The sequence below is a fragment of the Danio aesculapii genome, chromosome 23 (assembly GCF_903798145.1).
Source record: "Danio aesculapii chromosome 23, fDanAes4.1, whole genome shotgun sequence".
Taxonomy (NCBI): Eukaryota; Metazoa; Chordata; class Actinopteri; order Cypriniformes; family Danionidae; genus Danio; species Danio aesculapii.
Window position 1 is genome coordinate 23,377,317 of NC_079457.1, and position 26,049 is coordinate 23,403,365.

Below are 26,049 nucleotides of genomic sequence, written 5' to 3' on the forward strand. Positions count from 1 at the left end.
TGGGTCATATATGACACATGTACAAGTTATAGCTCAAATGAAAGCTCTTGCCGGTGCTCATACGGTTCTAGCAGTCTTTTTACTGAATAATATTCTCATATCAAACGGTTGTTGAATGAATCGTGGTGTGTATATGGCGCAGAAGTGAAAACAATACATGTATGATCAATAAGCAGCCCCAGATAGCACAGACAGCTGTCATCTCTTACCTTATGCTGTGCGCTTCAGGGCCATTTCTCCTCTGTTTTTGAGGTGATGTACATAAGTAATCCTTTTATATGTGTGACGTGGTCCAAACACAGTGAATTATGTTTGATCAAACAAAAGAATAGTGAAATATGAAAACAATGACCGGTCCCTGACCTCTTATCAGTTGGAATACAATAACTTTTGCATAGATTGTGGTAGAGACATTTTTCTTTTTCCTATGATTACAGACATGTGCAGAAACCACCAAAATTAGTTACAGCAAGCTAGACCACACAGAACCTAAAAGGTACACTTTCAAATTTGAGTTTATAAAAAATACAAAAAGTGCCTGTTTTTTTAGGTGTTTATTATAACACAGACAACATATACAGTTATTTTAAACACTTTCAAAAGTGTTTTATGAAAATTCAAAGGGTTTTCTTTAAAATAATACCAATCATTTTGCATTTACACCTCTGCATGTGGATTTGGGAAGCTTTTAAATTTGGGTAGGCAAAATCCAGGCGGAAATCCCAAAATAGCACTAGAGTTTAACTGGTTAAAGATGCCTCTCAAATGGAAAGTAGACAGACTTCAACAGAGTGTAAAAATCTTGATGGTTCTGTGGGTCTCGTCAATTAAATCTAATCTTTAGTTTGTATTTTCTAGTGGATTCAAGTCAAGTGATTGGCTGGGCCATTCTACAGCTTGATTTTCTTTCTCTGAAACCATTTGAGAATCTCCTTGGCTGTGTTTTGGATCATTGTCTTGCTGACATGTCCACCCTGGTTTCATCTTCACCATCCTGGTAATGTAGGTGTTGGACTGAAGCAGCGAATATCAATATACAATGACAAAGGGCAAAGGTTTGCTGAATAACTACTGAGAGATTTCAGCTGCTGTCTGGGCTTTTACTGCATTTCTACACCTCCCTTCTACACCATTTCTGCACTTTTCAAATATGGTGAAAACTTCAAGTCAACGGCACCTTTAGAAATACGTTTTCTGAGACAAATGCTGATGTTCAATACTTCTTTCCACCACTGTGAATAGGAAGTATGCGATTTCAGACGCAGCCAATGTGAGAAAACAGCATTTGTGAAAGTGGTCCACAAAACCAGTCTGTAAAAAATGATTTTGGGGGCTTGTAAATAAATAGAGCATAATCCAAGTACATTTTACAAATAAATCATATTTTGTCTTTTTACTTCAAAATGTCACGTTTAATTCAGTAAACTACTTAATATTTATTTTTAATTTATCGTGCTTAAAATACAATAGTAAATCCTAGTGGATATACCCAAGTAATATTTACTTAGTGTTTCGTAATATATTAAACTAATGCAAAAAAAGACATACGTGAGTAAAACTTACTCCACAAAGTTAGTAAATCTATACGCATGTCCTCTGATTCCATCCTGGCGGGTGGAGCAGATGAGAGCAACCGATGATTCCCTTCACAGACTGATGAGATATTTACAAGGTAAGTTACACTTTGTTTATTGCTCAATTTGGTTTTGTTTGCAGAAAGTTATAGAGCTCCTGTCTGCGATTTTAATGGTTAAAGAAGTAGCATGAAGGCTTATATGAGTTTGATAAAAATCCAATTAGCATAAGCATATTAGCAAATGGCATCTGTGTCTAAAACGACTGTGTTGCATTCTAAATATAATCTATGGTGAAGTATAATCTATAGTGAACTTAAAGATGACTTTTTATGAACACAAGTGTCCAAGCATAGCAGTAAATTGCATTAAGGACATAATTAACCAACATTAAAGTTACCCTCCCCTGCTGTCTGCATTATAAATATGAGTTTTCTTAGATTGGACAGCCTCAGAACTCATTTGAACCCAGGTTGATAAATTACCTGAGTCCTGAGAGGATAAAACATGACATACTGTAGAAAGATTTAGTTATTAATCCATCCACATTAACATATGCAAATATTTCTTGTTAAACTATAGTGATATATATTATAGTAATGTTAGTAATGAGTTCAGACAGCCTCTATACCTGCAAACATTTACTGTTGAGTCCAAAATAAATAAAGTGATCAAATTTTAAATCAGTACTATCATTATATGTTTATAAAATTTTCTGACATTAACATTTCTAATATGTTCAACAGATGCTCACCATTCAAGCTCATGTAAGGTAAGTTGGATAGCACATTTATGTAGATATACTAATGTATTCAACATGTATATATGTGTGTTTGGCAAAAAAATGTGTTGTTTTGACTACTATATTGTAATTTGTTATTTTTATTTCATTGTCTTAGATCAATAATTAGAAAAGAAGCATAACCACAACCCCCCTGTAGCCAACCTTTCTGCAAAAACTGGACTACTTTCACTCAACCAGGTTAACGTATATATTGCACATCCAATTTCCAGCTGGTTCCTGACTTGTTAGACAAGCAGTTATACGTAGATGGAGATTTACACTGTTGCTGGTTAATGACCACAGAAATGTACTTTTGTTTTAATCAGCAAGTTAAAGACAAGTGAGATGCTGTAATCCGCTGCCTGCTTTCCTACCTGGGATATTCATCTCAGGAGCTCATTGAAGACTACCAGGTACATTAAAAATGTCTAAATTACTTTCTACTTTGGATATGTACGGTTCTTTAAGTGTTAAAGACATGTTAGTATTTTTATCCCCCAAAATTGTGAGTTTTGGCTAACTTTTAAAAACTTGAATCACTTTATGCTGCAGAGCAAAGGTCTTAACATCAATACAGTCTATTATATCATAAAGCAAGAGATAACATTGATAACATTGCAACTAACTGTACAGTATTCTAATCTCTTTGCACTTATTTGTGTATTTGACAGGATGTCAAGAGACCTGCTTAAAGACTGCTTCACCAATTGTTGGGAAGATCATTGTACTGGGCAGTACTACAGAAGAGGAAGATGCCAAAATAGATGGCCCCATCATTCTGTCTGAAAGGACTTTTTAAATGTGTTTATTGAGAAGTTTAATTCTAATTAAAGTACTCAATGAAAATACGTTGCAGTGTTTTTAATTAAGAAACAGTTGCAATGCATCACCATATTTTATTTAACATTTTAAAGTAAAGTTAACTCTTAAAATAGTAATATATTTCAATGTTTGACGTAAGTAAATTTTACAAACAAAAAGTCAATAGAATTTACTTAGAATTCCCCAAGTAAATGTAACTTTTTTAATTAAATGTACTCATAATTTTGGTTTATCTTTTACTTGGCAAAGCATTGAAGATTTACTAGCCTTTTCTAAGTGAAAAACGTTGCCAAGCTTTTTTTAAGTAAATCCTACTCATTTTTTGAAAATATAAATAGATGCATGCTTTGTCAAGACAGAACAATATTTGGTCGAGATACAACTACTGTATACTGCAATAAATATATTACTTAGTTAATGCGTTTACTGAAAATAATGCTAACTTATCAGACCTTATCTTAAAGCATGGCAAGAGTTTAAAGTTTTCTTGAAATGTTAATGCTTTATGCCTTATTATTTTAATTTCATGTAGGAAAACATTTAAAAAAGAGAGAGAAAAATTCAACAACGTTAACATTTAACACAAACAATGTGCTATAGTGTATATGTACATGAGACTCAAAACATGCAACACAGACTGGGAAAATAAAATATTGTGGATTTCACAACCTGTACAAGATGTTTTAGAATAACAGGAACAGCAGATGTCAGAATGATCACACAGTACATGTGCTTACAATAAGAAGGAAGAGGAAAAGGTCATGTGTCAAAGCATTCAACACTGGCCTCTCTACAGATGAGAAACTTGTCCAAAAAAACAAAAAAAAACAGGGATACATTTTAACCATCTCAAACCATCTGTTTGTGATACAGAGAGTGTCTAGTCAAGGACACACACACTTATTATATGTCAGGGACTGCTTTTTTCCTACTAGGTTCACAAAAGGACTCATGTAAAGTTCAAAACCGCTGAGTTAAATGTATGCTGATTTCTGTATCCTGTAGCCCTTCAGCTATTCTCACTGAATATACCCATACATATTTTCACTCTCATACAAGGCTGCAAAATCATATTATCTTTTAGAGAAATGCTTTCAGCTTATGCAGACTTACAAATAGACTAATGGTGAACAATATATCTAAGAATCAAAAATATCATATTCCACAGCAAACTGTTGTTGATTTTGTTTCAGTGTGGGCCATAATGAGATAATCGGTGTGTGTCGTTTGGGCTGTGGTGCTGAAGGTTTGGGTCGAGACCACTGGAATGAGATGCTTGCGTACCCCCGTAAGCCAATTGCACACTGGCACCCCCTGCAGGAGTCCAAGAAAACAGAAAAAGAGGTGAGTAAGCTCCCTCCAGCAAATGCAAACACAAATGTAATGGGTGGAGAATTGAATATCCCTCTGAATTAGTGTTTCTATATTACTAAGAACTAGATTTCCATATGCAAATTGGTTTGCCAGAATTCATTTCTGACCAGTTGCCAATCTCTTTTAGTAAATATTCAGATCCCTCCAGTTACAGCCTCAAACTTGTTCTGATGAATTATGCATGAGCGGAATATGTCAGCACTGATTTTAATTCACATACTGAAATTCTGTCCTCTTTTCTGACTGATGGTCAAGAGTTAATCATGAGGCGGAAATAATGAATTTGGCCTATTGCGAATGTTAGGTTATCATATTTTGCTGTCATTGACGATTATTATTTTGTTTTCGTTCTGTTTAAAAATAATAATATGCTGTTTTAATATACTGTCTCTCTATTTTGAACAAACTTACATCAATTATTTGCTATTTATTAGAAGAAACAAACCTGGGCATCTAAATGATTATTTGAATCATGTTAAAAGCCACTATTAATAAAATTTGTGTTCCTTCTAATTAAGTCAAGCATTGCGCACAGTGTTAGCCTTTTAAGCTGAATAAATTGGTGTACCAAAGCATTTTTTCTTTTAGAAATGCAAATAATTCCTTAGAAGGATGATAAGAGTCAGGTTGGTGATTAATATGTGGTTGTGATAATCTTTTTCTAATCCCTTTTATAAAATATAAAGTTTACCTTCTACATCAAAAAGGAAAAGTGAAAAGGGGCAGGGCCTGATTTCATCCATTGGGATTTTATTAGTTCCTTGTGGTTTGCTTGTGACAGGTTGTTCTGCCCTCACACCAGTCATGAGAGAAGAGATTTCTTTACAAAGATACATGTTAGACAGAACAAGAACAAATGCATTAAAATAATGATGATACCTTTTTATGTGCCTAATGTTGTATTTCTATTCAACATTTTTCCACAATTGTCTTTTATTTATGGCATTATTCCCTGGTAAATTGTGGCAAACTATGCTGATATGTTTTATCTAATTATTTATTTGTATTCAACACTTTGGTCAGTCATGTGGCTGTTTATAATCTACTATATAAATAAAATGGACTTGACCCTAAATGTGCACTGGGTCAGAAATGAACTTTTCCATTAAGGGGTATTGTTTGAGCAAGGTATTGATTTTAAGGGCCTTTTCTTTACCTTTGTAGGGGCTTTCATTATTACCTTATGAACTTTTATGTGAAGGACATAAGGTGAATAATTTGAATTACTTCATTAAGAATGCTAAAAAAAATGGTTGCCAGTAAATTATATCAACATTTTTGTTACCGTTATTGTTGATTATTATAAGAACAATTTATAATGTTGATGGACATAATACATATAATTTCTGTTGAACACAAAATGCAAACATGTACAGCCTCATGTCTGCAGTTTGCTTGAGTGAGGCATAATGACTGAATTAAAACAAAAAAAAATTGCCCTCCTGTAAAATTTTTATTCTTTTCAAATATAAGTGCTCTTTAGCAGAAAAAATACTTTTTTCAACACATTTTTAAACACAATAGTTTGAATTACATATTTCTAATAAATATTTTGCCTTTGCCATGATGACACTATATAATATTCTACTAGTTATTTGCACTGGTAGTAGTAAGTAATATTCAGCTTAAAGTGCTATTTAAAGGCTTAACTAGGCAAGCTGGGTTAATTAGGCAAGTCATTGGACAACGGTGGTTTGTTTGATAGCCAATCAAAAAGAATAAATTAAAGGGCACCTATTTTACCACTCTTTCAAGATTCTCCAGAATGTGTCTGTAAAGTTTTTAGCTCAAAATACCCATCAGATTATTTATTATACATTTCTGAACATCATGGAAATTTTTGTGTTTATATCACTCCAATATGACTGTGGACACACTATACTATATAAACACTTCCAAAATTTGATTTTGCATAGGTGCCCTTTAAGAGTCTTGTAATATTGACCTTAGCATTGTTTAATTTGATTTTATTTCAGCAAAATTAAAAGAAATAAGACTTTCTCCAGAAGAAAAATATAATACTTTAAAAGAATGCTCTGTTTAATAACACTTCACTAACTGATTTCCCTAGGATGGTTAATAATCTTGTCTTCATATATAAAATACTATAATTATCTGTGCATGTATTACATTCGGTTTATAATATAACTTTAGATTCATCGGTTTCAGGCAATCGGTCTCTTCTGAGCAATAAGGGCAGTCTACATGATGCATCTCTTCTGCTTTTATCTCTAACGCTGTAATGACTGCTGTGTTTTCCATGTGTCTTCTCTTGCAGTGGAAAGCCAGAACGGCTAGTTTTGACAGTCAGGGGTCTTGTCCTTCCCCCAAACCTCCTGCCAGCCCTTGATCAGAGCCATATGTTAAATAAACTCCAGGCTCGGCATCCTCGCAGTTGTCCGTCCGTCTGTCCGTCCGATGAAAGCGAGAGCTGTTTCCACCTCCCCATATATGGGTTGTTTTAGATGGTTCCCAAACACTGATCTAAGACCAGACTTGGCTGTCTTTGCCCCACAATGTTCCTCACGTTCAAGCTGCTCTCAGTCGATAATGTGAGGTTTCGTACAAACCTCTGCACCTACAATGGCAACGTTGTGTTCCTAGAATAGCTTGATATCGTCAGCGGAGATGTTTCTTTCCATATGAATTTTCCTCAAGCGTTTGAAATCGGATGCAGCGTTCTGAAAGCATGGAGACGAGAGTTTCCACGCAACGTTGCAAGATCTTAGACTTCAGAACTGCTGGAAATTCTAAAAATGAGCACTGGCATGTAAAAGCTTGATGTTTTGTAGGAGAAAAGAGGAAAATGGATGGGTCTTGTGCTGTATACTACCAACAAAACATTTTCTTTGTGGAATCCTCGTATGAAACCTGTGTGGAGGTAAACGTTTTATGAAGAATATTCGTATATTTATCAGTTTATAGATGTTGTGTAAATGTTTTGTGTGAAAAGAGACTCTCTAAAAGGATCAGAGCACAACAAGCTTTTCCTTTCTATTTATTTCTTGCCAAAAGAAAGACGGTTTACATGTAAAGAAAGTTCCGTTCAACGTTTTACATGTAGCTGAATATATTTGCGTTAATATTCAAACAGGAGTACAACAGCGTCAAACAGCGTCTTGGTTTATTTTTTTTCCATTGGTGTAATGGAATTTAAAGAGGTGCAGATGTGTTTCTGTATCTTAGTAGCACTGCTTTTAATAGCAATTGAGTTCCTGTTTGAAGCTATCCCGCTGCTTCAATATCCCGCTGACATCTCCATCTTTTGACATGTCATTTTATTGCGCATTAAACTGTCACGGTTTTCCATATTTTGACCTGTTGTCTTGGAAAATGTCATGCATATATAATGTATGCTTCATATTGTGTACTGTATAAGATCAGGGTTGATATTACTATATATAGATTTATAGGTAATTAACTAACATTCGTCTTCAGAATCACACATATTTGTTTTGTTTTATCTAATGATAAAAAAAAATTACACCGTAATGGTTGTGTAGCATAAAAAGGAGGCAAATGGTACAGTCTGGATCCAGCAGTACTGTAAAGCATGGAAAAAGAAATAAATAACAAAAAAAAATCTATATATATATACATATATATATCTATACATACAAGTACAAATATTTTATTATACTGTATGGGTCAAAGACGAGATGGAAATTAAATATGCAAAAAAGAAAAAATCTATTAAATGCAGGGGTCTTCTTGAATGTTTGTAAAAAAAATAAACGTTCAAATATCCAAATATCATTGAAATAATACTTTGTTGTTATTTAGCGTAACTTACATTTTAAGTAAACAATAGGCAACATAATTATTCTTCCTTTTACTTATTAAAATCTATAAAATATTAAGCTAGTACAATATACAACATTTTTATGATAAAATTGGTAAAAACCTATTGATTGAGGGATAGTGAGTGAAAGTTTTAAGACACAAAATGTAAATGAATCAGGCTGAACAAGATTTTTGGGACCTAAACTGTTACGCTGAATGACATTATAGTATGTGTCTTCAGTAAATCATGGTAAAATTGTTTAAGATTCAAGAAATTTTGCTCAGAAAAAGTTAATCAATTGAATCAGGACACATTCTGATGTGGAAAAACATTTTAAAGCATTGTTGTGATGCTTGAAAAAAGTCTTTGACCCATATATACTGTAACAGTCACCTAAACAGTTTCTGGAAAGAAAAAAAAGTTCAGCAGAGCTAAACAAGTAGTTAAAATAATATTGTTACTATTTATATTATAAAAAAAAACATCTATTGCTGCAGATACTTTATTCAATTATTCCTGCAATTTCTGTGTTTTTATTTTACATGGATTTTCCAGCCTGATCACAAGAAAACGTAAGTATTTAACGATTTGTCAGTTTAGTCGCTAATTTGGACAAATTCGTATGAGTTCAGTCGATTTTAAAAAGGAGGCGTGGCACCCAACCCCACCCCTAAACCCAACCGCCATAGGGTAATGTGTAAATCATCCTAAATTGTATGAATTAGATCGGACAAATTCATACGAATTAGCCACTAAATCAAAAAGTTATAAATTGCTGTGAGATTGTATTGGATTTTCTTTTATAATCACACAGATTAATTAAAAATAGAAATGGAACAGACACACATGCTCAGGCAAATCCCTGCTAAATGATATATTGTAATCATCGTAGTTAGTCAAACATTCATAAAAAAACTCACCATACTGCATACAGTTGAAGACCAATTTATAGCCATCCTGTTAAATTATCATACTTTTTCAAATATTCTCCAAGTGCTGGAGTGCTAAATTAATTAAAGTAAAAACAAACGTTTTTTTTTTTTCTTCTGAAGAAAAATATAATAGGAAAAAAGTATAAAAATGTTCTTGCACAGCACTTGGGAAATATTTGAAAAGGAATTCAAATTTCACAGGAGGCATAATAGTTTTGTTTTTAACTGTATGGTGGAAATGATTAGCATAAATGCACAGAAATGAATGACATTTACTTCAAAATTTCACTAAATGACACTTAAAATGTGTTTAAAAAAAGGCATCTGTCACAAATACACAAGATCCTTGATAAAACTTCATGTACTATGCAGGAAAAACTGAACAAAACTCAAGATACCCAAGCAACTGCTTTACACTTATCTCCAGTTGTTGAAATATCTTGAAATACACACGGCACTATTTTACATAATGTCCTTCCGACGTCACATAGGGTAGTTAAGCTTTAAATATTTCTATATAGCAAAGCAGATTTAATATTTTAACAGAATCTTTCAAAATTCCAAGTCAAGAAATGGTTGTGACAAAGTAGGAATTTTTTGGTCCTGTTTTTACAATCTCGCCGATGTTGTAATACTGCGATAATATAGAGTGTGTTTTCTGTCGGTGAATGTGAAGTTAATGCGGTTTCGATCTGGTTCTTTACCTCATCATTAACTCCTGTGTGCTGGTGTTTTAACAAATTGTTTCTGCCCCCTTGTGAATCTGAACAACTTTCTAATTTTGTATCGATCATTTGTACTTGCAATCTAACTTGTAATGTTTGAAAAGGTTCTTGTACTTCGAAAATGCCAAAATAAATTGTTGGTTGAGTCATTTCAAGGATAAAGTTTCTTCTCTTTCGGTCTTGTGGTCTTTTATTATTAAATCACAGATAGTAGGTTATTATTGAGACATTAAATTTGAATAAAATGTGCAACAAAAGCAATACATCTGTGTGCCGATAAAGGTCATGGAGTCGTCTCAAAAATCCACATTTTGTCATTATTTATGGCTTGGGTTGTTCCAAAGCTGCCTGATTTTAATCAATTTGCTGAATTCTGCTATCCATGCCAACACAATTGACAGGCACTGAAACATTCAAGCTTCAAAAACAGAAAACTACTATAAAATAATTAAAAATGTTTTGGAAATAAACACAAATTGAGGGTATTTATATTATGTACTAGGAAAAAAATTGCTAAGCAAAAAGATGATCCTTTTACATATGTGAGAAAAATATTTTAGTGTTATGCTTTTAAGACTCAAATTACAGCATAAACGTTTTGACTCATAGTTTATTCCTTTGGTTTTTACAAAGCGAATCAACTTATCAATTTAAATGTGGTCAGAAAATTATATTAGGATTCTTTTATTTTGTTGTTGTTTGTTTTTTTTTAAGCTTGAATACCTCAGTCTCCATACAATGTGGAATATATTGTTCAAAATGTGTCTCATGAAAGACAACATGAACTTGACAACATGAGAGTAATTATGACAGTGTTTTCATTTTCAGTTACTGCCCCTTTAGGAATAACACAAACATTCAAAGCCAAGGATATGAGACCCTTTAAAGGGATAGCTGACTAAAAGACATGTCAATTCTGTCATCATTTACACACCCTCAAGTTAAAAATCTACCTTCTTCTGCTCAAGAATATAAATATTTTTAAATGTTTGTCTTTATAATATTTAAGATTCACAGAAGAGCATTATTAAACTGGACTGGACTGTAACAACAGTGTTTGGAGTAAAAATATATGTTTGTTATTCACATAAATGATTGTACTTTAATGTTGTGCTAAGTTATAAAAGTCTGCATGCAAATACTGCTTTTGTATGCAACATGATATAAAGGGTTAGAAAACGCTGTTATTAATTACTCTGTTATTAATTATTCACCCTCATGTTGTTTCAACCCTCTGAGATCTTTGTTAATCTTTGGATTGCAAATTAATATACAGTATTTTAGATGAAATCCTAGAGCTCTCTCTCTCTTCCTCTATAGACAGCAACAGTCAAAAGACTTTCAAAGTCCAGAAAATGAACAAAGAACATTTGTCATAACATTCCATGTGTCATCAGAGGTTCAACTGTAACCTTACACAGCTCCAAGAATATTTTTTGTGTGCCAAACAAAACCTGTAATGTTCACCTATATCTTCCATTCCTCATCAGGTCTTCTGGATGTGTGTTTACTAAGGTTTACTAACACTGACACAAGAAACATTGGCAAACATTGTCATTTTTACATTTGTTTGCACATAAAACGATTCATGGAGCTTCGTATGATAACAAATATAGATTGCAGTTTGATTATATGTTTACCCTTGGAGGGTCAGAGAGCTCTTATATTTCATTGAAAATATATACATTTTTGTTCCGATAATGAACGAAGATCTTAAGGGGTTAAAACGATTTGAGGGTGAGTAATTAATGACATAATTTTTGAGTGAACTAATGCTTTAATTGGCCAAATACATGAAAAAAATAGATACTTTTGACTTTATAACATTATTTTTGATATTATTATTTCAATATTTCTGTTGATACACAATATCAATATTTCATCATTATGAATCCTTTTGGCTACAACCTGATAATCATAATGTAGTGAAAAATCTGGTGACTGTCCTGTAGTACCCACTCGAACCCACTCGAAAAATTACGTTTGCTGTTTGTTCAAGGTACTTATTTAAAGTGAGCCGAAACAACACAATTGTTAATGTTTTTTTTTTTTTTTTTTACAAACTAATTGTTTTACTTCGATCTACTTAAATTTGTAAAAACTAATAAGCTTACTTAATTCCTTCATGTTGTCCTAATACAAATCGATCGCATGGAACCCGGCAGTTAGCTCTCTGCAACTCTCACATGCTCGCCCACTGAAGGGCTGCGCCCGATCAGTACCTGAATGGGAGACCACATGGGAAAGCTAGGTTGCTGCCGGAGGTGGTGTTAGTGAGACCAGCAGTGGGCCGCTCAATGTCCCTTAATGGCTTATGTCCATCATGGCATCAAATCATAATTGACTTCATCACTCTGTCTCCTCTCCACCAATCAGCTGGTGTGTAGTGTGCGGTCTGGCGTAATAGTCGTCACGTCATTCTGCTCACTGGTGCTGGATGAGATTTCCCCAATGTGTAAAGCGCTTTGAGTGTCCAGAAAAGTGCTATATTCTGTAAATGTAAGGAATTATTCATATTATTATTAACCCCAATTTTTGTTTTTTTACACAGTAAAAAGGCTGGGTTCCCAACACCCTTGTCCCAACACAACTTGATTAAGTTAACAAAATAGTTTTTACAAATTCAAGTGGATTGAACATAAAATCATTAGTTTTTCCACCAATAAACTTATTTTAAGCTTATTTTAAATGAGTACGATGAACAAGCATACTTTTTTTTTTGAGTGTACTATACTGTCAAAGACAAAGAAAAACAGCAACTGTTTGGAAATCCACATTCTTCGAAATATCTTTGATTATGTTCAAGTCATTTAATTCGAGAGTGAATAAATCATGACAGAATTTTCCATTTTGAGTAAGAAACCCCTTTAAGAGCTAAAAACCGCCACTATTCCTCAGGCGGTGGCATTACCGCCCATAGCTTCTTCTTGAGCTCCAGTTTATAGAGAATCTGATACCCATCATCCCAAGCATAGAGCTGGCGTTCCACGGGGTTGTATTTGAGGCTGGAATGAGCCCCGTAACGCCTGGGGAAATAAATCAGAGGAGCCTCTCCGTTGCTCACCATATCATTCACATCAAACACGCATTGCACACGCGAACGGCTTGGAGGCTTGCTGTTATAAACCACATAAACCGTGCCGCAGACTATAAAAGCAGCTTCAGCATTGCTCCTCGGACAAGCCGTGTCCCACATCTGCTCAATATCCAGAGAGTTTGAGTCCATCTTGGCGAGATTAATCGTGTCTCCAGCCGGATACAGCGCCCATAACCCATCCTCATCTGCCACCAGATCCACAAGAGTCTCTGGATTGAGCTGATACACTGGGCTACGCTCCTCCATTGGAAGAACCGCAGTGTCTGCAACCGAACCATTCGTCAGGTCATATTTAATCACTTGAAGCTCTGAGCTTTCACTGATGTAATATAGAAAGCTGTCGTAGACTGCATGACCCGTTCCATTCCAGGCGGTGGGGACGGTGATCTGCTTGCCTTTAGATACGCCTGACGATGAAGAAAGTTCTCGCATGGAGCTGAACTCGTACAGCGTGTTGTCAGACGTCCCGTTGAAGATGTAAATTTTTGCAGACCTGGCATCTTTGGTCCAAAGACCTTTAGGGCTTCCTAACCTCTTAAGGATCTTCATTGCTTTGAGACTGGATATGATGTTCACACACACTGTCAATGGAAAGAAACATAGAAATAAAATTAGATTAATATCAAAACAATTAAGAAGAAATTGATTGTAAATTTAAGATGAGACACTGCATGCACAAAAAACCCACCATTTTGGCTTTTCCTCAAGTGTTTTTGCATGGTAACACTTTAGTTTAAGTTACAATTCACATCATTTACTTCTGGCTTATTTATTATTAAGATATTATTACAGTTTATTAGCACTTATAAAGTATGATCTTGTTTTACATCCCTGATCCTACCCAACACCTAAACCCAACTACTACACTATAAAAAGCCATAAGGAAAAAGTGAATGAAGCCGTTGCCATAAAAGCAACAAGGTGAGTTTATTTAATAGAAGTAAATCTGTTGTATACAGTAACCTGGAATTGTTAAGTTTTCATTTTAAAATGACCACATTTGTTTATTTAATTTAAGGCAAAGAGTTTACTCACTTTTTTAAGTAAAGTCAACTAATTCATTTAAAAGCAATGGATTTACTCACTTCCTAACTATTAAGAAGGTCTTCCTAACTATTAATACAGTAATAGTAGTTTGGTGAGCTAAAATTTGTAGTTAATAGATTGTCAATAGCGTAATTTGTACATTAAAGTTGTACATACATTTGCACTGAGCCATAAATTTTGACAGCATCATTTAAATAGAGCAAACTTTAATTTTAGTCATATATACAGTGTTACAAGCGATCAGTACTTTACTGAAGTGAGTAAACCCTTACCTTAAAAACATCAAATTGGCTTTACTTTAAAAAATTTATTTATATTAACTCATGAATATAGTTCATTTCTTAATCATTTTAAGGCAACAAGTTTAGTTAAGTTTTTAAAAGTCATCTAATCATTTTTACTGTGTATATTCTGAAGATTATTACATTTTTTAATAACTTTCTTAATTGTTTTTTTAACATTCAAATACAATGACTTACAAATTCCGAACTACAACCATTTACATAAAAATTTACAATAAAAGATACCATATACAAACAATACATCAGAAAGTAAAATAATAATAGATAAATACAATAAGTCAATAATAATAAAAAAGAGAAAAAACACAAATAAATAAATAAATAAAATGTTAATCTTCAGTTTTAATCTAGATTAATCTGATCCTCTTCAATTTTAATTTCCTTTATGTCTTTAAAATAATCTATTAAAGGTTGCCAGATTTGATAGATTTTGTCTTACTTTTTAAGGGGATTTTGATTTTCTCCAATTCCAAATGTTTCATCATTCCCTCATTAGATGTATATATGTAAGAGTAGCTTTCTGTTTCCAGTTAAATAATATTAACCTCCGTGCTAGTAGACTGACAAATGGAACTATATTTTGTTCTGTACTGTTTTTAGCTCAGACTCAGTAATGCTTGAACTGCAATAAGGCGATCTGGATCTACCGACTTATGACATCATAATACATTTATACTTAAAAAAATAAGTGAAATTGTATTTTTTCTGCCTGTTCACAATATTTTCTGAATTATGGAGTGATAAGATGATTTTCCAAAAAAATCCTTTGACTCCAATATGTAACAAAATTAAACGAGCTTTGAAAATGACTTAATCCAGTGTTTTTGAGAAAGAAATGTTTGCGTATTACAACACATTTAATCAAATAGTGCATCATTTGCATATCTAAACATATCTGTCACGGTCACCAGCGACTCAGTCAGCGCAGACTGCTGGTAAACAAACAGTTCGCTAAAGGACTACAAGTTCCAGTCTTGCACCACACACACACCTGTTCCAGATCACAATTAATTACATTCTCACAGCTGGAATCTGCTCAAAGACTGATTCGATGGACTTTAAAAGCAGCACAGACACACAGACTAGTTGCTGAGTCTTGTTGAACTGATTGTGAACATTAGGATGCATTTCCCTTGCCTTTCCGTGGTTGACCCAAGCTTTGTTTTGTTTGTTTATGCCGTCTGCTGCCTGCCTTTTGACCATCTGCCTGTTGCATGACTATGACTCTGGATTTGCCTGTGTACATCTGTTTGTCCCAGTGTTGACCATTGCTTGTCTGACAATCTCTGTATAATAAACCCTGCGTTTGGATCCTCACTTGCTTGTCAGCTTCCGCTTCACATTATGATAACATTTTGGAAACCATGTAATACATAAAAGGTTTTCAGTTATTAATGTAATCAATCAATATTTAACGTATTTACTTGCAGTGTCCATGCTATAAAAGACACTAATTTTAATATACACTTTAATATGTAAAACTTAGCAGTCCTGTCACATTAACAATCAGCCACATTACACATTGCATGAAAGGTAGTATTTGAAAGCTGATGATAAGGACATTTTCAAAAACGAGTTAAAATGAAAGTAGCAAAGAGCTGACATTGCCTTGTAAGCCTCCACAGAAATGAAAGATCCTCTCTTGAATGTCATGTATGCTATTATAAATGTGCAGACTAGGGAGGATTGTGTGAGGTTTAACAAGGAGGATTGTTAATACTCATCCTTCATTATAATTCACAGGCTGTTGGGAACGATTTCTAAGATACATCATTTTAAGAGAGACATTTTGGGCTTTAAAAGATTCCCCTTCTGACATCCACTGAAAAACTAAAACAAATTAAAAACAAATTAAGTCATTTTTAATGCAATCATTATAATAAATAATATGCAAATATATGCAAATATGTAAAATTGTCCACTTTTAGCTGTGCATTCATTTGCCAGAACTTACTTTTGTTAATGAAATGTTTTCATAATATAGACCATGTTCCAATAAATGTTCCATGTGACCAATAAAATTATTTTAAAATAAAAATAAAGCTAGGAAAAATAAAGTTAAAAAAATCTAATGTGATGTCATACACTTTTGTTTTTAATAATAAAATATTGTAAAAAAAAAATGTATCACAGCGTCTACAAAATTTGAACAATTATGTTTAACATTTATAATGGTAATAATGATAATAATTATCATCTTCTTCTTCTTTTTCTTCTGATCTACTATATTATGATCATGTGGCACTTTAACATCACAATATATTCATTATATAAAGAAAAGTTATTTTCAATTCTAATGATATTTCACTACTCTTTTCCTGTATTTGATCAAATAAATCCAGAAAAATATTGATGTAAAAATCTTGCCTTTGTGAATGAATGAATTGTTTGGAATTTTGGATTTAGTATTTAGCTTTGGAAGTAAATTTAGCCTGGAGCAAAAAAAATACTTGCTTTTTTGTGTAAACCAAAAGTTGTATGTCACAAAAGAATGTTAAGAATCAGCCAATAGCCTGCAACTCATCAGATAAAACACTATCCGTCTCTATGGCATTTCACTCTGATCTAGCGCCCCTGTAATGTAATGTAATGTAATGTACATTTTATATAGCACATACAGTATTTATTGTTTATAGCCATACCCTCAAGTGCTTTACAATTGTATTGGGGAGTCTCTCCTCACCCCCACATGTGTTAACAACAGCACTGTACTACAGCGAACACAGATTAATTGATCAATGTCAGATTAAAAATAAAAAGTAAAAAAAATTGTACAGTCATCTGCTTTGATTTCAGCATTCTGGATGACAAAAATGACTACAAACAATTGCGTAGCATCTAAACCCCTAAAGCCCTTTAGCTAATCCAGTCAATTGATTGGCTTGATTCTTTGTTTCTTGTTTCCTAATTAACAGGACACAGCATTTGTTTTCTCTAAATGAATAAAAACTCATTATAAGCCAAGGTTTCTAGCATTAAAGCAAAGACTGATCTCATGACCTTAAAGCACAATCTCAATATGGGTAATTGGGCTGCTTGTTCTCGAAACATAAAAAAGTCTTAAAGCACAATGTATCACTCTGTCTCGGACCACCGCTATTATTTCATTCAGCATTCAAATTTTCCAAAGAAAACTCTAAACAATTTGCTCAAGCCTGTCTGCCATGCAACAGCAGGTTCAGTTTAGCCAGGACTATATCAAGACTAAAAATGGAAAAAAAAACATGATTGAAAGTAGAGCTTACAGCAGATTATCATATATATTTTTTATATTTATTTATTATAGTTGTTTTTTATCGTTGTTTGTATTGTTTTTCAGTTACACACAAACACACATACATTTGGTATTGGTGGTTTGCCGGGACTCTCCATAGGCGTAATGCATTTTATACTGTAAAAAAACGTATTTGTCACGATCACCAGCCTGTGCAGATCGCTGGAAAACTACCAATTTAATGAACTACAACTCCCATCATGCACCTCACACACACTAGTTCTTGATTCCCCCTTATTACACACTCACACAGTTGAAAGCTCATAATGGACTAATCAGATGGACCATAAAAACAGGGCACATCATTGCTGAGTCTTGTTTATCTGTAAGAGAGTATTTCAAAGCGTTTCCTTGTCCTGCCTACCGTGGTTTTGACCTTTGCTTTGCTTACTGTTTTATGTTTTTTGCCATGTGTCACGACCATTCACCTGCCTTTTTCACTACGCTTTGGACAACCCAGGCTCATTCTGAAAACATACTTCTATACACATTTCTGGAGAGCACCATATAAATCGCAGGAGCTATGTGTTTTTTTGGGGGGTGGGGGTGGGGGGTTGCAGTTTTGTTTTCGCAAATCCACCGGAGGCCGCTGTCGGCTGACTATTTGACTGACTGAATGACTGACTGATTGACTGACCCACCCTCCTCTTTCCCTAAACCAACCAATAGTGTTTTTAAAAGCACTGATTGACCCGCCCACCCACTTCCATATACCCAACCGACAGTTTTAAAAAGCAACCCAGAAAAGAAAAGCTACATTTTCAGAATGAGCCTAGGATGGCTTTGGATTACCTGCATGCTCCAGTTTGCTCCTGTTTTAACCACTGCCTGCCTGACTATTCTTTATTCAATAAAGCTGCAAGTGGATCCTCATCTCCGTTGTCCATTATTATATGACCTTAACCCCTCCCACCCCTACACCTAACCTTCACAGGAAATTTGTGGCATTATTTGAATGTCAAATGACACAGTTAAGTTTTATTTTGAAGTGTTTTTGATTACAAGGACATCAGCAATTTCATCGTAAATTACTGTAATAATGTACAACTATGTCATACCTATGTCATTAACCAAAAAACTGTCCTTGTAAAACACCAAAACCAGTACACACACATTTAAATATTAATGCTTAGTCTAATTTAAAAAGTGTTTATGAAATTAGTATTTTCATTTACTTAAAAACATTATTATTGTAAAGCTGTTCAATTGTTTAATGTTTTAAACGGAATGTTTTGCAGCTATTGATTCTTACAAATTGGGATTGATTATGTACTAATTTCTGCATGGATGATTTTTATAAAAGAAGAAAATATAGCAACAATGTTAAATTCTTCTGCGACTGCTACTGTAAACTTGTTTTAAAGTTGTTTTAATGCAATTATTCAATCAATGGTGCAGAAGTCTATGTCATACATTGCTCCCGCTATTAACAAGCCATTAACTACGACTTTTGCCTCAATAAACTCCTAATTCGCTTCTTATTAATAGTCATTAAGGTAGTAGTTGGGTTTAGGTATTGGATAGGATTAGGCAGGTAGAATAAGACCATGTAGAATATGTACTTTATAAGGACAAATAAACAGTCAATATATTACTAATAGGAAGTTAATAGGCCACATTAATAGTGATAATTCATCCTTAAACTAAAGTGTTGCCTGATTATATATTTTACATTACTAAAGTTGTAACGGTTGAATTTTTTCAGATGCTTTAAAAGGATGTGTGTTGCATGCAGCTATAAATTGTTCCAAGTTGAGTTTCCAGTGTAATGGTTTTCCAGTGAAAGCTCCAATCTTTCCCCCCAAATTCATTTACCAGGCAATGACAGGCTAAATATAGCCAGTGTCCCTGATCCAAGACTATATCAAGGCTAAAACTGAAAGTACAACATCAAAAGTAGAGCTTGAGCTGTCAAAAGTCGATTGCTGCAACTTACCTGACAGCTCAAAGAACTCTTCCTTCTTCTTCTCTTTGACGACTACATCCTGCTCCACCATTTTGTCCGCTGCTTTCACACAAGGCTTTGGCGGATTCTTGGTTTCGATGTAGTCCATCTCACGCTCCACTCGGTCCACTCTTGCCCCTGCGCCCTCCAAGTCCGAACGCAGTTTGCTGTGGTCTTTGCTGAGTTTTTCCAACAGATCTGCGGCCTGCTGTCTGAACTCCTTCAGGTCAGAGTTGTAGCGGTTGTTCTGCTCATGCCAGAGTGCGATGCGTTCCTGGAACGATGACAAACACTCTAATGAGTCTAGTAATTTGTTAGGATGATCAGATCACTGCACTGCAAGCAAATTCTTTCCAATGTTAAACTAAATTTGATGACTAGAGTTTTCTGTGCAGTATTAAAGACCTGCTGGTGGTAATGGTGCAGAATTGTTTTGTAATTCTTCACGGCATGTGTCCAGGCTACTGGAGGAAAAAGTTTGTTCATTATTTAACAGGTTTACCTGAATTGTTATCTGATTCTGGGGTGAAGTGATGTCTGAGGGTATTAGTGAGGACTTGAGGGAACTCAAATACATCTTTTTGAACAAATTCCTTTATACTATATAGTCTGAAAGTAGTCTGAAATATCGGAGACCCTTCAATTCATTTTATTACTTGTAGTGGGAGAACATCTTTATTATCTTGAGCTACAGATTTCAGTGACTTATTTGTTGAATGTATACATTTATCGGTTAATGCATAATGAAATTTGACCACTGGCCTTTGGATTGTTAGCTAAATGCTAACTATGAACATTTATTTAAGCTCTAATACTAAAACAACCGTGAATTACATATTTATTGGAGCTCTTGGGTGCTTCTTATTCAATATTCAACAAAAAGTTCTTAAACCACAAGGTCTTTAAAGGGATTTCACAAGTGATTTAACACACACACACAGAACTATTAAAAACTCCAGGCTCAGTAAAATTCAAAGTATTTTTGAAAGTCCATTCTGATCACCCAGACTGGATTTACTGATAAAAACAGTAATATTTTGAGATACACTTTATTCATTCATTCATTCATTTTCCTTCGGCTTAGTCCTCCTATTCGTTAGGGGCTGCCACAGCGGAATAAACCACCAACTTAGTCCCTTCATTAATCAGGGGTCACCACAGTGGAATGGAACCCCAACTTAACCCCAACTTATCCTATATGTTTTACGCAGCGGACGCCCTTCCAGCTGCAACTCAACACTGTGAAACACCCATACACACTCCTTCACACACACACACACCCACACACACTCTACGGCCAATTTAGTTTATTCAATTAATCTATACCGCATGTCTTTGTACTGTGGGTGAAACCGGATCACCCAGAGGAAACCGACGCATTTTTAGTTATTTATTCTTTATTTATTTTATTTATTATTTATTACATTTTTATTGTCGCAAAGATCCACTTTTAATAAATTAAATGCATCCATGCTGAAAAAAAAGAATTGAGTTCTCTCAAAAAATCGTATCAAAATGTTTTCAGTTTTTTTTTTCCAGTACATTAAATTCTCTTCACTGACTCTTGAATACACTGCAGGAGCTACACAAGAAGTAGGCTCAGATGTTCCTCAAAAACATACTACTACATTAAAAGTAAATAGTGTGCAAGATTGTTACTTTTGACATTAAATATGTACAGAATACATCACCCCAGGAGCCTGGTGCTTCAGGCTAGCTGCTATTGCTGACTTCAATATTGCATGATTTTGAATCAAAACGAACATTCTTTCGCATAAATAAATTTTTGTGACATAAATGTTTATAAAAAAGTCATTTGTACCTCAAACTCACTGAATACTTTATGGCTGAATGGACTTCTGCTGATTCAGGCAATCAAGGCTGGCCTGTCTACATTATGAAATATGTAAACTGGATGAATTCATAATTCTAATGAAGTGTCTACTTAATCATGAGTAATTATTTAGGTTATTGAGTCAGTCTTATCATTTTTCAGCTCAGCCTCACTGAGAATAAAACTGCTGAGCTTGACTATTCTGTCAGTCAAGAGTCTGTTTCTCTGCTCTGGGAAACAACTTTTCTTAACAAAGTATACAAAAAGAAAGACTATGATAAAAGACTGGAGTCAGCAGTGGCTCTTTCTGATTTAACAGTTGATCTAAGCTATTGTTTTCATGTTTGGCTGATTTGTCTTACTATTTTAACTCCACAACAGGTATTAACAACGATTGTAATGAACAGTAAATGTAATGAACTAAATTAGCATTGTTTATGGTTGAGTCCTGGTGTACTAGAAAAGTGAACATCTCAGTAAATGTCTGAAACTAGCAGGACAGTAAGTTGAAATGTGGCCAGAGAAGCTAAATTTCTCCTACCTCCATCGCCAGCATCCTGTTTTCCAAGTAGTTCATCAGGCCCTGATAGTGGTACTGGCCTCTTGAAAGAGCTAAAATGGTCAAGAGAAGGAAGAATATGGTGGCTTTCATGGTGGATGTGGATAACGGAGGCTTTCAGGTACTCCAGAAAATGAAATAGTGCTCCAAACTCAGCGTGGCTGCTGTTCTGCAGCAGTTTTATGGGGTGTCCTTGTCCTCTTATGAGCTCGTGAGGAGAAGGGACCAGAAACAGGGACTTTAACGGTTTCAAATTCGCTGGCTCTCTCACTGGGCTGGAATGTTTTTACTAACACTGAGGGAGGAGCCACGTGTCTCCGGCCTCTCTCCGTCCTCCAAAGAGTAGCTTGAAAGATCACTTAAATGCAGAAAAAAATAAGCTGATGTATAATAGGATACTGCATATGTTTTTTCTGTAATTTTGTGTTAAAAGCAGACTCTTTTAAATAAAGGTTAGGTGGTTTTCATAGCAATGCAAATGAAGAATCCTCCTTAAGATTGTTAAAAAAGATTTAAGTGACCTGTTCTTAAAACAAACATTTTTTCTTACTCTAAAGAATGTTTTCCACTATTAAAAAAACTCCCAAGGTTCTGTGGATGTCAAAGTTTCCTCATGGAAAACGAAGGCAGTAAACAACCATATTAAGCGCCTGTTAGAGACTAGGCTACATAAACACAAATTATCTATTACAGACAACCTTATTTAACAAATTGGTAAATTAGTGGTTAGAAAGTACACCATGTTATGTTTGACCTTCTAGCACAGCACAACAGCAACTTATAATGAATCAACAGCATTACCCTGGAATAAATAAAAAACCAATAAAGTTATGATTAGTTCTCTGGATTTGCATTTTGAACAAAACATTCAACAGTGTTATATTTTATACTTCTTCAAGTAAGAAGAATATTATAATTTAGATCAGGGCTGTGAAACTCAATTCCTGGAGGGCCACAGCTCTGCACAGTTTAGTTCCAACCCTAATTAAACACACCTGATCAAACTAATTAGCCGCATTTCCACTATCGGGCCAATGCGAGCCAGGGCTTTAATCGGGCCAGGCCGGGCCATAGCCCGGTAGGTTGAGAAATGAGGCCGAAATCATGTCGCGTTTCCACTGTCGGGCTAGTTGCTCGCAGCGCGTCACGCAAACACCGCCCCCAGAACGTCCCCCGAATCAAACGTCACAACCCGTCACACAACCCGCCCACTTCAGCGGGAACAAAAAACTCAAATTATAACCACAAACACAACCTGGCATCACTACGAGAGCTGGAAGATGGAGAACACCGAAGCGATTGCTTTTTTACTGTTTGTGGTCTGTTGGTGTAAGGCCAGACAGCGATCCCTGGATAAGGACATTCGAGTTCGGCGGCATTTACTTCGAACACAGATTTTGGCTGCAAGGCGAGTGAGTTGATCAAGCGCGATAGCAAAACAAATGTAAGGGAAGAAAGCATCTTGTCTCCTCTTTACCTGACAGGAAAACTCCGCCTTTGTACGTAACCCCGCCCCGAAGCCCCAGTTGGCCCTTCTTGGCCCAAGGTATTCGGCGGGCCGAAAAAGGCCGGACGCTGGCCCCAAGGAAGCCCCGCTTTGGCCCGATTACGCCCCGGAAGTGATAGTGGAAACGCGACTGGCCTTGGCTCGCCCTGGCTCGCTCGCTTTAGGCGCGATAGTGGAAACGCGGCTATTGAGTCCTTCAGGCTTGTTTGAAACCTACAGGTAATTGTGTTGGAGCAGGGTACTAAATTGGAACTAAATTGTGCAGAGCTGCGGCCCTCCAGGAATTGAGTTTGACATCCCTGATTTAGAGCATTTTCTGAACATATATACCTATATCCTATACATCATCCATTTCCTTTGGCCTTAGGGGTCTGTATGAACCGCCAACTATTCCAACATATGTTTTATGCAGCCCTCCTAGCCGGAACCCAGTACTGGGAAACACCCATACACTTTTGCATTCACACTTATACACCACAACCAATTTAGTTCATCCAATTCACCTATAGCGCATGCCTTTGGACTGTGGGGGAAACTGGAGCACCCAGAGGAAACCCCACGCCAACATGAGGAGAACTTGCAAACTTCACACAGAAATGCCAACAGGCCCATCTGGGACTCGAACCAGCAACCTTCTAGCTGTGAGGCGACAGTGCTAACCAATGAGCCACCGTGCCACCACATGCAATACATATACAATATACTATATATATGCTAACATTTGATAACATTCACATGTAAACATCTGACAGTTCAAAGTCTTTCATCAAAGTTGATCTAAAACTGTTGATCTAAAACAAAGTTAATCTAAGACAATTTTGAAAAAAAAAATTGATCTACTTTAAATATTGACTACTATATAGTCTTTGTAGCATCGTTCATTTTTTTCTATGTTTGTTTAATTGTTTTTACAACAAGTGATTTCATGTTTTTCATGGTCCATGCATAAAAAAACGACTTTTGCTGCTTGTTGAAGCTACTCATTTGAAATGAGTCGAAAAAACACAATTCTAATGTTTTCTGGGGGACAACATAATTGATGGGAATAAAGGTGCTATAAATAAATGGCGTTACTAACAGCGATACTTTTTTTCAGTAACTGGTATTCAAATGAATTACTGTTTCCCCCCATTATAATGCCGTTAATAACTGAGTTATTATAATTGAGAACACTGCAGCGGTTTTGATGCAAGCTGCGACTCTCTCAGCCATAGGACCTCTCTTTCTCTAGGGTGGGTGTGTGTTCGTCTGGGGCGAGACACATAACCAACCAGTGATGATGTTTGGTGTGTCTTTGAACGTGGTGTAACTGAGAACGTGATGATTGGCTTAGACAGAGTACATTTTCATTGTTTGCCAATAAGAAGCAGAGTATTGTGGGTGTTCACACACAAGCACATGCACAGTCATTTGCACACACCAATGACCAGGAGTCAAAACGATGGCAAATCCAACAAGTTCAAAGGTAGCTTTTGTAAACTGGAAATATAAGCACAAATTTTCCCTCATTTTCCTCGTCGAATGTTAATGTATTGTGCAACTTATGCACAGGAAAAATAGTCTCTCTGCGTGGCTGACTGAGTACAATGTTTTATATTTATTTTAGTCATTTGAATTATTAGATTTTTTTTAAAGTAAGGCAATAGTTACTTTCCCTGGTAATTAACTACTTTTACAATTACGTAACAAACTAACTCAGTTGCTATTTGAGAGAAGTGACTAGTAACTATAACTCACTCTTTTAAAGAAGCGTGCCCAACACCAGTGTTTTTGAAAGTAATGCATTATAATATTGAGTTACTCTCTAAAAAAGTAACTAGTTGTGTTACTTAGTTACTTTTTATGAAAAGTAATGTTACTTTACTTTTAAATTTCTTTTGCCTTACTTTTTATTACCTGGCTAAGGCTTGCTCTCTTTCAGAACTTTTTTCTTTCTTTCTTTTTTTTAAATAGAGAAGCTCTGCAATTACCATGCACTGTAACCTACACCTCCATTTAACTTTAAAACACACATTAAATATTTTAGGATAATGTTATCTGAGAACTTCCTGACCCCAGAGCTATACATGCCGTGTATACAGATTTTTGAAAGTTTGAAGCAATCTGTTTGCTACTCTTTTACTATTTATCTTAAGTAAAATCACTGTGCATTGAGACAATCCCCTTTTCCTTTTCTTCAATGCTTTCAAAATAATGAACACATTCTCTCATTGACGGCGTGATTCATTGTGATTAGCTTAATTTTAATTCAGCAACTTATTTTTTAAAAGCTAATTAATTTAACTAAAAGTAATGAATTCATTTATTACTAATTGACAATTAATTAAACAAAAAATTCGCATTACATTTTCAAAAAAGTAACTTGAATATTATCACTTATTTTTTAAAAGTAATGCTTTACTTATTACTTAGAAAAGTAATGTTATTCCGTACCTCGCATACATGTAATGCATTACCCCCAACACTGCCCAACACTTTTTATCTTCAAT

General features: G+C 34.9%; 2 protein-coding genes and 1 long non-coding RNA gene across 3 annotated transcripts in view; 2 read left to right on the forward strand and 1 right to left on the reverse strand.

Moving 5' to 3' along the window:
- The window catches only part of syt6a (synaptotagmin VIa), a 98,419-nt gene extending 89,088 nt beyond the window's left edge, over positions 1-9,331 (forward strand). The window contains exons 7-8 of the mRNA XM_056449613.1: positions 4,374-4,524; positions 6,833-9,331. Coding sequence (XP_056305588.1) covers positions 4,374-4,524; positions 6,833-6,904 — 223 coding nt within the window. The 3' untranslated portion in view covers positions 6,905-9,331. The remainder of the gene's footprint in view (positions 1-4,373; positions 4,525-6,832) is intronic.
- LOC130217540 (uncharacterized) lies at positions 2,324-3,137 on the forward strand. The gene is made up of 3 exons (XR_008835876.1): positions 2,324-2,346; positions 2,474-2,771; positions 3,030-3,137. It is a non-coding gene; the product is annotated as an uncharacterized LOC130217540 (long non-coding RNA).
- Positions 9,332-10,210: 879 nt separating the features above from the next.
- On the reverse strand, positions 10,211-22,323 carry olfml3a (olfactomedin-like 3a). The gene is made up of 3 exons (XM_056449448.1): positions 22,036-22,323; positions 19,652-19,934; positions 10,211-13,673 (listed from the first exon to the last, which is right to left on the reverse strand). The coding sequence occupies exons 1-3, from the start codon at positions 22,144-22,146 to the stop codon at positions 12,883-12,885; spliced, it is 1,185 nt and encodes a 394-aa protein (XP_056305423.1). The 5' UTR covers positions 22,147-22,323; the 3' UTR covers positions 10,211-12,882.
- Between the last annotated feature and the right edge of the window lie 3,726 nt (positions 22,324-26,049).

What these genes read in the sequence shown, in the direction of transcription:
- olfml3a (XM_056449448.1), bottom strand. Translation starts at nt 22,146, where the DNA reads ATGAAAGCCACCATATTCTTCCTTCTCTTGACCATTTTAGCTCTTTCA. An exon ending in ACAGGATGCTGGCGATGGAG is followed by an intron (nt 19,935 to 22,035) that starts GTAGGAGAAATT and finishes TCATCGTTCCAG; the next exon opens with GAACGCATCGCACTCTGGCA. An exon ending in AGAGTTCTTTGAGCTGTCAG is followed by an intron (nt 13,674 to 19,651) that starts GTAAGTTGCAGC and finishes TTCCATTGACAG; the next exon opens with TGTGTGTGAACATCATATCC.